General features: G+C 38.3%; 1 protein-coding gene across 1 annotated transcript in view; it reads left to right on the top strand.

Annotated features, from left to right (window-relative positions):
* TENM3 (teneurin transmembrane protein 3) overlaps positions 1-15,643 on the top strand; it is a 988,875-nt gene that overhangs the window by 879,547 nt on the left and 93,685 nt on the right. Inside the window, exons 17-20 of the mRNA XM_018576225.1 lie at positions 1,265-1,384; positions 4,513-4,774; positions 10,100-10,367; positions 14,078-14,221. Coding sequence (XP_018431727.1) covers positions 1,265-1,384; positions 4,513-4,774; positions 10,100-10,367; positions 14,078-14,221 — 794 coding nt within the window. The remainder of the gene's footprint in view (positions 1-1,264; positions 1,385-4,512; positions 4,775-10,099; positions 10,368-14,077; positions 14,222-15,643) is intronic.

Here is a 15,643-nt window from a genome sequence, read left to right as displayed (position 1 = left end):
GCAAGGGTAGATTTTGGCTAATTCCCGGAGTTCAGCTTTAATGTGCGTAGCTTCAGATGCATTGGTGTCTATACAGCTCATAAATCCCAACTCCAGCCATTTTTTTGGTGTGAGTTTTGGATGGGCTTGAAATACTTCACTGTCAGATTTGCATTGTTACCTGTGACCCCATTATGGCACAATCAGGGGAACCACTGTTCCTCAGACAGAAAGACACAGACAGGATTCAAATCTGAAAGAAGTTCTCACCCTTTTTGCCTGTGTCTCCACTGGAGAAATTTCCCATTTTCCCATCCAGACAGGAAGTGAAACTAAATTTGTTCAATGGGTACGCAGACTACAATAAAAACCCAAGGGAGGTTCTATCCCTACTCACTTTGTCCAAAGCAATTAAAAAAGGCTTGGCTGGAGATGGAATTTAAAGGAAACCTGTACTGATAGAAACATGGAGGAAACCATTGCACTGACTGTCTTTGGCTTTAATCGTTTCTTAATGGTTTACTGTGAATGCACATGCAGCAAGCATAGTCAGTTAGATCCCCTGTATATCTGTATACTTGTCCTAGGCCAGTGACTCAGAAGGTACTGAAGACATAGGGTCAGTTTCATGTTCAGAAGGAAGGGTTAGTTATGGCACCCTCAGTACAAGTCTCTTTCAACAGACAAGCTTCAATAGGAATTTTCACATTCAGAGGTCTTGCAGGTGAGACAGTTTTTCTCTCTAGCAGTTTTCAGGAAAAGAAATAATAACACAGGGACAGGACATTGTACAACTGTCACAGCCAGATCCTGTGTACATAGGATGTCCCCTGTGCACACGGAAAGCAGGAAGCCAGAGTAAAGCAACAGATGATTATATAAAGTAAAAGCATAATTGACGTACTGTAGGAGCATGTAAGTGTTTTATGTACATTCCATTTCTTTAAGATATTCAGGCAGTTTCTGAAATTTTCTGCCTTTTTTTTTCAAATGCAAATGAAAGCCCGTTGTAAAAATTGAAGGTTTATACTCAGGGATATATTTTATCAGACCCTTCAGCTCTGGGTATAAAAGGTTAATCTTGAAAAGGTTACTACTTCACCACAAGGATTTTATTGTGTTTTTCTGCTCTAGCTAGAGGTGCTCACCATTGGGCAGCTTTATGATGCAGGAACTTCACACTAAACCACCTGAGGTAGTGAAGCGAGGAATTATACCGTGAATCACCTCTCAGGAAGCAAGTGTATACATAACCTGAAGTCTTGTGCTCTCTCTCTGTCTGTAGCCTTGCATCTGTAATCCGAGGCCAGCTTCTCACAGCTGATGGAACACCGCTCATTGGAGTCAATGTGTCATTTCTACATTACCCCAACTATGGATATACAATCACACGCCAGGATGGGATGTGAGTACATAAACTGATAAAATAACTGGGGGTGTACATAATAAAAGGCAAAAGGAAATGCCATATTTTACGACTCTGCTCTTTCATTTTCAGCAAAGGTTTTATTACAGAATTAATACAGATTGCAATAGCAGCAAGCAAACCGTAATACTTGTCTATATTAAAATAGTTGAGATTCCAGTCTCGTAAGGGTCTCATTATTGCATGAAAGGGAATGTACAGTATTTTCAATGTATTCTTAGATAAACTTGTAAACATGATACATTTGATATTATGTGTTAGCAGTGTAAAAACTTAAAGGGCTCGTTCACACCAGTTACGGTGACCGGCGGTTTTCCACGCTGGAGCTATGGCAGTCATCACAAGGGCACACAGGAAAAAATGATTTTCTATGTGCCCCGTTCACACCACAATGCTGATATGATGTGCAATGCTGAAAAATGCAGGCATGTTGAATGGCACCAGAGGTCACTGCAGCACCACGCGGAGATCTGAATGAAGTGTACACTTTGTATAGTGCCAATAAAGTAAAAATAAAATCAACAGTAACAATGCAAGGCACCGCTATACACCACTGCCACCCAACAGACACCAGCTACACACCAGAACAGAACATTTTAGCGTGCCACTGGTGTGCACCAGTCCTAAGACCTAATACTCCAGACAGACACAGAGTTGAAATACAGTTAAGAGAGTTGTTATATATGCCAAATGATTTGTGTTTCTGTCCAGCCAATCCTAAGATTTACACAGGCATGGCTGGTGACCTAACTTTCCTGTACAGCAAATAAGACATACAGCTTGGTCACCTGCCTGCCCTCAGCCTGTGATTGGACAGTGAAGAATAAGCAGCAGTGTGATAAGCTTATCATTTTGCTTACTCTGTTCTATCCCTATGTCAGCATCTTCCCCATTGGTCCCTTCTTTTCCAAGCAGAATGCACATGTACTGAGTAATATAGGAGGGTGATACCAAGTTGAATTTATCTGATTATACTAGTTGCATTTAAAGAGAAAAATGATTTCTGTTGTTTAATTTAATCGTAATTGCATTAATTTGTGTTTCTTTATATCTAGAATTCTAGATATAAAATTTGTCTGAATGTTAGCTTTAGTTTGCAATTACAAAATGTGTACACATGGGGCAGCTATATTTGTTCATTACATAGGCAAGCTTTACTTCCTACTTTGCAGTGCTATAGCTTTACTTTACCTTCCACTTCCTTCAGCTCTGCAAATCTCATCTGCTCAGTCCATCTGATCACAATACATGCTGTATGTGGTCAAATTTAGCACTTGTTCAGTGGAGATGGTAACTGCAGTATAAAAATAGCCAATAGAGGGAGGCTCTGTGTATGAATACAGTCATACAAATACGGAACAGCAAGCAAAGCAAAATGTGAAAGTCAAATAAATATGTGCTTGGAGGCAGGCATTATAATAATAGCTCTATATGTATGGTATACTCTCTAAAAAAACACTATAATTATATGAATGGTAATTTGGTCTCAAGGTAAACAAAATATTACATACATACATCCACATTTGCCACTGTTCAGTAATGGTTGATGTAGATGTCAGCCCTGGCAGAACTATTATAGGTACACAATGTGAAACTGCTTGTAAAACTTTGAGGATGTATGGTGTCAGGGGATTCCATAGCCTCATAGATAATATGCAGGTCATCTGATTTACACAAGGAAAGACAATGTCACAGAGAGCAACATGATGACCTTATCAGGCATGACATGCAGATATGTTCACCTGCATTCCTGGCTGTACCAGGGCAGTGTTGCAAACCAATAACCATTAGAATGAATAGCCAATCAATTATGGTACCATAAACAAGATTTTCATGCATTGCCAGCCTTTATTAAGAGTCACCACCAAAAACACATGCAAATATCCTAACAGATAATTAACGATGAACCCTATGTGGGCAATAAAATATATTAGGTCACAAGAATGTGAGAATTATGATCAGGTGGAATATGAAAAGTAGCATCCTTAGCAAAAACAACCACAAACTGGAAATGTACATAGTTACAAAATGTACCCATTGACCCTATGAATATAAAGATTGCATCAAAAATGTACCATATAGTGTAAAAATAATATATTAGGTTACACTGTCAGTAAAGCACCGGAAAAAAAACTTTCAGAAGTCTCTTATGAAAATTGTACCTATACCTTTATATGTATAGAGTAGGTAATTCTAAAGGTGTCCATAATACTGCTAATGGATTGTGTAGAAAACACAGACATTTTCTATGTGTATACCCAGTTTTTAGTTGTTTTTGCTTAATAAAGCATATACTTTTCATCTACCACTGGATCCTAAATCTCAATTTTCTGTGACTTGATATATAGTTCATTAAGATTCCTTACAGGTAAGACTGAAAAGGGTCATCTGGTCCATGAAAGATTGCTATGTAATAAAGTAAATATGTATACGGTACATATTACTTTCTGTCACAGCATCATTCCTGCACTTTACATAATTATGTGTCACATTTTGATACATGTCTTTAGTTTAGCATTGTTAGGGCTGCCCGTGCTATACATGATTTAGAGCGCAGGCTGATCCTCAGGAATAATTGCAAGTCTTGCCCCCAGGCTGCATTACAGTCTCCTGGTTCTTGTTTATTCCTGGCATCTCTCCGGTTTTGCAGACATAATCTGCTGCCTAGTTAGATCCTGGGTATAACAGTCCCACACCACTTTCCTCTCTTATGTCTCTAGGCTGGAGCTAAGATGATATAGGCAGATAAGCATTAAATTAGAAAATGTGCTGTGATGCTTGTAGTTCTGGGAGCCCTCTACCAGATGTGATGGAATGAAGTTGGGCTATTGTAGCCTACTAACTGCATGTTCAGGCTGATTTTCATGTTGATACAATAAAGGTTATCATATACAGCAAATAAATCAATATTCTTTAAACCTAGTGGAGCTGTGTGGGGCTTTGCTGTATAGCGTTTCCTATTATTACAAGCTCGGCATCTGCTGGCGTGGTACCATCACCGCTACTTTTAATTTGCATTGGAACACACAGGGACTAACCAGAGCTTGTTAGTATTAGATTCCACGATCTTATTTTATCTCTGCATTTTTCCCCTTGTTTCTGTGCAGGTTTGATCTGGTTGCGAATGGAGGTGCATCTCTCACACTCATGTTTGAAAGGGCTCCATTTCTGACACAATATCACACAGTCTGGATTCCATGGAATGTATTTTATGTGATGGACACCTTGGTAATGAAGAAGGAGGAGAATGACATCCCTAGCTGTGACCTGAGTGGGTTTGTGCGTCCAAACCCAGTCATAGTATCATCTCCTTTGTCAACATTTTTCAGATCATCTCCTGAAGACAGCCCCATCATTCCCGAGACACAGGTATTTCACTATTTTGTGTAATCGCATCCTGCTTTATTGTATTTGCTATATGTAAAGATATACTCTGGCAGAGTGGAAGCTTTGTCACATACAGTATTTACTCCAAGTAAAATGTGAAGCAATAAGGGTCATCCTGAGGTTTAGAGAAGCAATGACAGGCATTACTTCGGATATACAGAAAAGTGATGTCCTCCTTCCTCAGACACATTTACCCTTGCAATTGAATAAGATCAAATTCATTAAAAATTTACCAGTAAACCTGCACTATTTCAGATGATGTATTTTAATTGCTGCAGCAGCACATACTCTAAGGTGTTACTAATGAGACCTCTAATCTGAGGGGGAAGGGGAAGGGAAGGGGTGGAAATGTTTATTGTTGGATAGGAGTGTTGAAAAGCTGCATGTTACCACAGCTAAGCCTCATTTAATGCCAATAATCTTATGGGACATTTTTTTCCTTAAAAACATAAAGCAGACACTGTTGGGGCCTGTGTTGGTGGGCTTTTGTTTGTTTCAGATGGGTTTTGCATTGCCATACAAGTCTATGGGAATGCTAAACTTGATTGAAACAGGTCAAATGCAGAACAGAAAGAAGCCAACTGCAGGTCAAATATACTTGTCAATGAATTCGGAATGATCTCAGAAATGTCTTAGATGTCAAATTGATGTATTTTACACAAACTCAAAGCCCATCAACACTGGCCCTTCACAAGACATATGTATTACTGAACTTTTCACACAGCATTACTGCTGACGAGGAAATTCCTGTGCTCCTATAGCTCCTTCAAGGGGCTGTAATGCCATGTGAACGGCATTCACCCAGCTATATACTGAGTGAAGCCTTCATACATCAGCCCTTTATGTTGAGTTACAGAAGTTATGTGAAACTGCAACAGCACTATGCCATGTAAGTCTTTACCTGGACTGCATTTAGTATACATAAACTAATATTTTGTGTGTCAGGCCTGTAAAACAAACATTTTGAAATTCTTTTATTTTATGCGTTTTTTTCTTTAAAAAGCTGTAGTGTCTGCATGGAACATTTGACAGAGTTTGTACGGCTGTCGTTCCTGTACCTCCTGTGTGTATAAGATATGAGCTACTTTCACACTGTGCTAGTCCTAAGCCATTCACAAGGATGCTTCCTAAGTGAAATCCAGCTCCTATTAGGGAAACATTGTCATGTGACTTGAATAAACCAATTATGAGGAAGAGACTGTGAACAAGCACTTGCAATCAGCATGCTTCACCACTCATAAAGTGAACCCTTTCTGTGAGCAATCTCTTTGATTCCATTTTGCTAGCGGATCACAGGCATAAAATGAAATACTCTGTTATTTTTCAAAGATACTTTACACATCAAAAATACAGTACAGGGGAAAAGACTGCAGAGATGTATAGCTATAGAGTACATTATTCAAGTTATATGTATCCACTAGTATATTAGAGAGTAGCATTAACAGAAAATTAACTATGGGAAGCTATAGTTTACCTTTTAAAGTAGTATAATCAGTATAGCTATTTATAATGCCATTTACTAGTGAAGTGCATATAAGTACAGGTCTTAGATTTCTTACCATCTGAGTCCACCATCAATGTTTGTAATATATATTTATCACCAAAACATTTTTTTCTAGTTTTGGATAGATTGGGGAAGGATTAGAACCCTTGTCAGGTTTTTTTTTTGCTGTGCAGAGCTCCTTTAGAGAGATTTCCCCTCACTTCCTGTTTTGGTGACAACCTATTGATCAAACAGGAAATTTAGGGAACTCTTAAACAGCAACGTAGTGAAAATGCCTTTTTATATTATGTATGGGTATGGCAGAACCCCTGTCCAACATTTAAAACATTGTCCCCAGAACAGAAAGTAAGGAAAAAATCCCTCTAACAGAGCCCTGGATAACAGGGATTCTAACAATTTGCCACTCTATACAAAACCAAAACAACAAAAAACATGTTTTGGTATAGATACATTTTAAATGTTCCACTCAACCCAAATCATGTTTATTTACTTGAAAGTTAAACCATATTAAATTAAAAGTAACCAGATAGCTCTGTACCTGGCCATTTGCCTGGAAGACATTTGTGCAGAATTGGGGCACAAGTGACTCAGGCAGCACTAAGTTGTCTGGTGTGAATATACAAGTCCTCCAAGGGCATGCATGGGCCTGCTATGAGTACAGCTTACCAGTAGTAATGAATGAGAGTGCAGGAACCATATTAGAGAAAAGATTGGTGGATAGGGGCTGAAGGTTATCCAAGTGGCCTCCACTCAGTAGGATTTATTAAAGGACAACTTCATTAGAAATTGACATTGTCCTAAAAAGTACATTTTAGTTGTATTATATCTACACAAACAAGAAATTAGACATACTGGCTACATTTACACATAGGAGTCTATTTATCAATGTTTCATTCAGAATTCACACAACTTTCACCCAAGAATCATACATTTTCCTCATATGATTCTATCAGCAAAATGGGTGAACGTTGTGTGGATCTTGGGTGAGAAAAATGGATAAATAGAGCCTATTGTCTTTCCAACCTTTCATTCTTTTTTTACATACATTGCTATTAACATACATTACTGATTACAAAAGAGTAAAACATAACTGTTAAGTGCTCAGGTGCCTCCCATTTGCTCCATTTTTGTAAGCAATAACTAGTGAATGTCTTACTGTAAATACAATGTTGAACATGCAGTGAACAAAGGCATTTAAACGGATCCCTGTTTTCATTGTTTAACTTCATCTGAGTCTCTATGCAGAAAGCGGAGCATTTAAGGACATGCTCCTGATCTTATCATGTCTTGGTAAATTCAGCTCATGTAGTTTTAGCATTCAAAACTCAGGACAATCCTGCCAAAATATGGACTTTTGGGGAAATACTGTATGTTGCAACTGCCAAAATTCACTCTTCCCAGCATAACCAGAATCCTGAGCTATGGCTCCTTCTCTAAGTATGAAGACACTCAGTAAGACATCAAATTCTTTGTTGCAAGATACTTTCATAACTTTATAGTTGTATCTAATATGAGAGTTGTTCATAGCAGGGAGGTTATGGGTGAAGAGGACCTTAAATTCAGTTTCTTCATATATTTCCAAAAAATTCACATTCTGACTATAGAAGCACATATTTTAATACATTTATATTCCGACTACAGACATCATTTTATGTGGTATGGTAGTAAGGTGTGTGCATCTTTAATTATCTCAGTGCAAGCTTCACCCAACTTTAACTCAGTGGTCAATTGCTTATATTCCCAGCAGACAGAAGAGAATGGGGAAACTGGCTTTTGTCATTATGTTTTTGAAACCACTGTAGGAGAAACCTGCAGATTATAGGCAGCTGTTTTATTTAAGATCCGACAGTGAGATGAAAACCTGACAAATGAAAATGCTGGTTAATAAAAAGTGAGAATGACATAGGAAAGCAAAGTCTTACTGCCAAAATATTCCAATAAAAAGGAATGTTTGAAAGCTGTCCCATGGGAACCCTCCGAATTTGTATTTTCTGCACTTGGCTATGCATATCAAATGAGCAGTGCTTGGTGGCTTAGCAAATATAAATGCTAGTCTTCTTTGTGTAGGAATCTTATTATAGATTGTAATCCTGTCATTGCGGCTCGAAGTGAAATAAAGGTGATTGCGTTAGTTGCCAGATCTGAGTAAGTTAAAGTCTGAAATCTCCATGACTAATGACTGCACAGAACCTTCAATCATCAGACTGTAGTTAAAATGTCTGTCAGTTTCCCATTTGGAAAAGCCAAACCCTTTGCAACAGAGCAGCGATAACAGAGCGAGCAATGTGTGGGAGCCTTTTATGTATCCTCAACATGAAAAGAAAAACAATAAAGGACTGAGTCAAGCCTGATAATATAACCAACACATATATCACGTGCCTTGGAACCTCATCAAAACGGACAGCTTTATAGATGACATAAGTTGTTCAGTAAGCTAAAACCATTTGGCATAATTTACAGTGATGCGTCATGCCAGTTATTTACCTGATATTGAATATGCTGCATGAACTGGCTGCAGAACAAATACACATCCTTTTCCCCAAAATATATTGGAAGTTAAGGGTATATTATTAAAACAATGTTGAATAAGGAAATGCTTTTATATGTTCTAGATGCAGAATATTTTTCTGCTAATTAGGTTGGATATGCTTAAGGCCTGTCTCTGGGGGGAAAAAACTATGCTTGCAGTTGGTTACCCTCGCATTGTAAGGGTTAACTGCTTGGTTATGTCTAGGGGAGCTGTGTAAAAGTCTTTTACTTACCTGATCCCCTCTGCCCCAACAACTGGCACTCACCTCTCTCCCCGACACTCCGACTGTCCCTTGGCATCCTCACATACTGTATGTAGGGGCCTCCAACTGCCAGAGCGTAGGGAGGAAAAGTCAGTCTTAGCCTGCTGGAGCAGAGGAACTGTTAAGTGAAAATGCTTTACGCAATAGGTGACCTAAGGTTTATCAGAAAATAGCCTGTGCAACGCCTGCGTAACGCAATCACCTTTATCCTTTTCAAGCAAAGTATAATGCTAGTGTACATGTTTCTACCCCATACAATCCTAGAAAATCCGGATAACTTTTTTTTTTTATTTCAAGAGAATCTCCTGTTTTCTCTGAGTTAATTAATCAAAGCAAATGCATATAAGAAATTACATTTATTGAGCAGCACAATGGGTCAGTGGTTGGTGCTTTTGGCTTGCAGAGCTTTAAAGTTCTAAACCTTCTGCACTAAAAATATTTTTTTTCTATGTTCCTATTGGAAAGAGATTCCATCCTGTCCTAACAGAAGTTAAGGAAACTCTTCTCCACAGGGACATAGATGGCAATAAGAACCCGACAGGGGCTTTAACCGTTCCCCAATCTATTCCAAATAAAATGTTTTAGCTGGAATTGGGCTTTAAGTCGTAGTCCAGCTTGAACATAAATTCTTAAACTTAGGCATACTTCTTGAGCAATATAAAGGGTTAAGTGAGCTTAAAACTGGCCCATTAGTAGCTCATAGTCTATTACTTATTCCAGGAGATACTTTTTACTGGATAAAACCAGAAAATATTTTTTCAGTATTTTTTACGTGCAAATAATGTATTCTTTCATGCTTTTGTGTGACAAAGTATAATGCAACAGAGTTCTCAGAAGGCTTCACTGTGTTATGCTTGTGTATGAAAATGTCTTTCCAATTGTTATACAATGTATATCTTTCCCTTGTTTTTCTTTTCTTAAACCTTCTGTATTCCAGTTATTTGCCAACAATTTATTTGGAATATTTGCCAACTTCCATTAATAAATTTGCTTACATTATTTTGAAACCAGGTGCTTCATGAAGAAACAACTATTCCAGGAACTGATTTGAAATTATCCTATTTGAGCTCGAGAGCTGCAGGATACAAATCTGTGCTTAAAATTACAATGACTCATTCGGTAATACCATTCAATCTGATGAAGGTACATCTGATGGTTGCTGTAGTTGGGCGACTTTTCCAAAAATGGTTCCCTGCATCCCCTAACCTTTCATACACATTTATATGGGATAAGACAGATGCGTACAACCAGAAAGTCTATGGACTGTCTGAAGCTGTCGGTATGTATTTCTGTTATATTGATATTTAATATGTAATTGTGGGAACTATGTCAGATAGTGGTTGATTTATTACCGTGTACAAAGAAAGGTTGGCTATGTTTCTATATAAACATTCATCTTATTTTCAATAGCACTTTAAATATGTTAGTGACATTTAATTTGATGCCTTAGAATTTAGTGTTTTAACTGTATTTCAGTATGCTGGGCCTTAAAAGTATACTGTGTGATATATCAAAATATCACAAATCAGTCAGAGTGGTTGCTAACACGTTTTCTTTAGTTAGAGCTACATTGATATGTCTATATTGTTGTATATATTATTTGAATGACCCATTTGGGTAATGCCACAATATGATATAAAATACAGAACACCTAACACCTCTAATCCCCTACTAAATTTGATATGTAAAGGCTAAGTTCACCTTTTGAATAAAATGGACCAAGGACTTCAGCTGTTTAAAATACACTGTGCAGTTTTGCAAAATATTCCTTACTGTAATTGCCATACCTGTAAGCCTTTTGTGGCATCCCTGAGGCCTGGCAAAAAAAACCTCCCATATTTGTACCTTTCCCACCCTGGCCAGTTGCTAGAACATGGCATATGTTGAGCACTCATCCCCGGCATCACAGGGCGGGCATTCTCCCTCACTCAAAAACCACACATGCGTAAAGCGCTGTTTCCCCCCGCCCCGCCCTGCTGCAACAACGCTGAGCACAGCAGCTGCTGCTATGGTGAAAGGGCACCGTTCTTGTGTGGTTTTTAGACAAGGGAGAGCACTTGCTCCTATGATGCCAGAGGCAAGCCCTCAATGTATGCAGCGTCCTAGCAACTAGACAGCATGGAGAATGCCAACAATATGGCTTTGGGGTTGCCGCAAAATGGCTACAGGTATGGCAATTACATTGAGTAATATTTTTCAAAACTGCACAGTGTGTTTTACAGTACTGAGGCTCCTTGAGTGCATAGCCAATGTTATTCAAAAGATGAACTTAAGTAGGGTATACATGGTTATAAATTTGAACAAACAAAATCGATTTAAGAATGTACGTTCGACTTTCTAATCATTGATGGGGTCAAGTTGATGACCGTTTTCGACAACAGTGATGAAAAAATTCAAAGGAGTATGTTGACATTTTTTTTCGATCTAGAGAAACTCTTAACAGTGAATGTGGTTTTCATTCGGGAAACTCCATTCATTCCAAAATTTCATAAAAATGAAATTTCAAATGACAGATAGTCTGTGATGGCATTATCGAACCTTCTGACGAGATTGTTTGTATGAATGTTCGTTCACGAATCTACCCTACATGAGCCTTTAATATCAAGCCTGCTCTGGAGAAGTGTTAAATGCGGGCTATAAAAGTCAGTAATGTTTAGTTTCAAGTTACTTTTTCTGTATTTGCTGGCAAGCAAATATGTGTGTGCCTATAGAGGAATCAGTATTAAGGGCTTGTCTGAACATCTAGCTTGGATAGTCTGTCTTTTACAGTAGCAGCTAAAACTACATTCCAAAAGAAGAATATCAATAGTGCAACAAGTGATCATTAAGACCTGTCAGCATATAGGTTTCTATCAATACTATATGTGTGTCTTTTGCTATGCCATCCTCCAGAATCCTGCACCAGAGTAAGACATCATGGAAGAGATGACCTACGTGTATTTCCACCTTAGATGATGGGTTTTACATTGTGTCTACAATTCATCCCAAGTGTTTCTGTATTTCTGCATGAAATGTTGATATATTCACGTATATATTTTAGTGAAAAACATTTCAAAGATAGGCATATTCAACATATCATGCTGGATGCAGACACAAATCCAGCACTTGTGGCTTGAGTCCTGTGCATCTGCTTGTCTGAGCAACTTGACTACAATGTCTGGTCACATTTAATACTCTAATTCTATGTTCATTCGAATGCATTGCAATGCCATTCAAAGTGATCACCTTGCTCACAGCCTTAGCTCAATATGCTTTTTCAGGTCTAATGTCAGGTAGCGCTCAGGGGCAGGAGGAACATCTGCCAACCAAGAGCTTCTATTGTGATGCCTGCAGCCAAGGGGACGTATTGTCATTTTGTAATGATGCTGTGTATTTTTAATTTAGCAGATCCCTTTATGTTAACCTGCGATAGTATATGTAGGTGAGTGTTATGTTGCTTTATTCTTACAATAGCTGGTTACAGCTTACAAACAGGCCTTGGCAGAATCTTGACAATGGAACTTAGAAAAATCAGTTTGGCTTTTCCCATGTTCCATTTTCTACCCTGAATAACTGCCAGCTGTCACAGGGAGCAATGATCCCTACTTTTTCAGCTGGTAAAGTTCTGCTTGCCATATGGTGTGGGTGAACATGGTGAAAACCAATCACGTGCCATCTGTATGAGCTGTTAGGCAGCATCTGTAGCAACTGATCCAGGAATTCTCAAATAGATAGAAGAGCAAAAGGGTAATCACAAAGGTAATGAAGCAATCTATTGGTGAGAAAAGCTGAACTGCTATCTAAACCCCCAATTAAGAACGCTGTGAATAAACAGATAAAAACACAAGTTTGAAAGTAAAGATCACAGCTCTGCCATTAAGAAACAAACTGCTGTCCCAGATGATTGAGGTGAGAAGCACTGAGGATGGTGTGCCCTGAAGCCATGGAGATAATCCAGGCAGAAGCAGCAGGAGTGAGAGATGATGAGACCAGCTCAGCTCTTGACATGCTGTAACTAGGGAAAATATGTAAAAACACTGCAGGGTGGCTGCAATTCATCACACAAGGTGTTATACAACTCAAGGTGTCTGTACAGAATATGATCTGTGATTTCAGCTGTCACCGGTGTTTTATTGGGTAAATCATAATACAGAATATGTTTAATAGCTAAAAGCAAATTACACCCAAAGTGTATTTTGTTAATTATAGTACATGTCATTGTCTCATAACAAAGAAATATGTCATAATATATGTTTGAATAATGTCCGTGGCTAAAAGGCATTTGCAATTTGAATGCTTTCTTCATTTCTAAGAAGTCTGTGCCCATTTGTTTTGAATAATGTGACTCCTAATGCATTCTGCAAATTACAGTAACCTATTGCAACCAATGAGCAACTCAAACCAGAAAAACGGCATTTAATCACTGCTGCCAATCTGCTTGTCTGTTTCTAGAGCTACTTACAAAATGTATGTTAGATACTGACATGGGACAGTAAAGTATATATTTTTAAGCATTTCTTTGAGTACTTTATGGATAAATAAAACCCATAATGAGTACTCTATGCTTTTAGATTATTAGATATTAGACTGCAAGCCGTTTATTTATCTGTCGGTGTGGGTGTTACTTAATTATAAAGTAAGTCTTGATCCAGAAATTCAAAATTAGACAAGTTGAACCCATGTAGGTTGTTAAGACATATGGAGTATTAGAAAGAGTATTTAACCATTTGTTAGGATTTCCAATTCCTAACATCAAAGCACTAGAGCTGATATTATCCATGATCAACATACGGTGACTTCTATTGCCTGCTATTCGTCTCTGAGGTTCTCTAGAGAGGATTCCAGTGCATTAAAATAATATTATTAAACATCACATGTGGGGAAGTGTAGCACAGCCAGCAATTATGTCACTGAATGCTTTAATGTGAATGGATAATGTGCACTGAGAGGAGTAATTTTGTTAATCTAGTTATTTAGAGAGTTGGAGCTCATGGTGACTTTGTCTTGCAGTGTCTGTTGGATATGAATATGAATCCTGTCTTGACCTGACACTATGGGAAAAAAGAACTGCAATTTTACAAGGCTATGAGCTGGACGCCTCAAACATGGGTGGATGGACATTGGATAAACATCATGTTTTGGATGTCCAAAATGGTAAGACCTTCCTGTTGTTTTTGGACCCTAACTTCTCTGTTGTTTGTTGATATAGAGGTGAAAGTGCTGGCAAGGCTGGCAGTACACCGGCACTAGGACATAGGGATGCCATTTTATCTGCTGAATGTATAGAAGAGGGCCTACTTGGAATTTGTACAAGCTTATTGCTGTCTTGTCTTGCCATTAGCTGGTGTTGATGCCAAGGATTTCCACATTTTTGTACATTACAGATAACGTTAAAGCAGAACTTCCAACATATAAAAGCCCCATTTATTTATGTACTCATCAAAGTAATACATGTAAAGTACTGCTGGGATAATTGCCGGAAATCTTTCTTTATTTAGGCTTCCAATAATTACCTAAGGGTTTGTGTACACTGACATTTGTGTTTTGCTAGTGGCATTAATTTGCAAAGCATTTTTAGGACTGTGGAACACAGTGGGGTTGATTTACTAAATGAGGGGCAACCTATGCACCCCAGCTGTTGTGGAATTACAAGTCTCTGACACCCATAAGGATAGAGGGAGTTGTAGTTGCACCACAGCTGGAGTGCCAAGGTTGCCTACCCCTGTACTAAAGAAAAAAAGGCTGTTCACTTATCAAAGTAAATGTTGGTGAATAAGTTGGAAGTGTGCTCACTCTGGATTTCCAATCAGGGATGAGGAAAGAAGAGCACAATTTGTCCTAGCACATGATTGATCGGGTGACCTTATCTAAAAACATTCACTATGCAAAGTAAAAAGCTTCTACTCTAATAACCCCAATGACTGATCTTGGAGAGTATGAAGCAGTGTTCATGTGCAATTATTGCTTTAGCTACGCATTACCTATATGCACACTAGGAGTGAGGTTTTATGACCTATAAGCCAATCAGATCACATTGTTTCCAATGTAAGTGACTTTATGTACTAGAATCTGAATAGGTAGGTGAGAAGGCAGCTTACAAGAGATAAGGAGGACTTTAATGCTCATGAATAGTTCAGTGATCAGTAGCATAAAACAGGAAGCTACAAAGCTGCAGCAGTGAATAGTGGTGTCACCGTCCTGGCTTTGCAGTATTGCAGAGACACGTGAATCCCAATACTAGCTGAACAATACAATACAAGCCGAACAGAATTGCAACTATTTTGACAGGTAACACTGTTCATTTATATGCATTTCAACTGTGTGTTTAGCTGTTTGGGTAGAATTGCACTTTACGTTTAGGGAAGTGGAAAATACAATAAACTAATCCTTTTTCAGCGATGTGGAAACCTTGTGATATTTATCTTACATTTTCTTCCCCTAGGCATACAGATCACTCTTCAGCTCTATCTCTAGGTGGTCAGAGCTGAATTCGCACATAAAAACAAACTGGGTTCTGGCAAGAATTTGTATAAAATAAAAAACTTGCCTTAAAATAAACAACTCGGGTACTTGTTA

The sequence above is a fragment of the Nanorana parkeri genome, unplaced genomic scaffold, assembly GCF_000935625.1.
Source record: "Nanorana parkeri isolate BGI_ZX_2015 unplaced genomic scaffold, ASM93562v1 scaffold60, whole genome shotgun sequence".
Taxonomy (NCBI): Eukaryota; Metazoa; Chordata; class Amphibia; order Anura; family Dicroglossidae; genus Nanorana; species Nanorana parkeri.
Note: the sequence above shows the minus strand (reverse complement) of the source record. Positions and strands in the feature narration are given on the sequence as shown.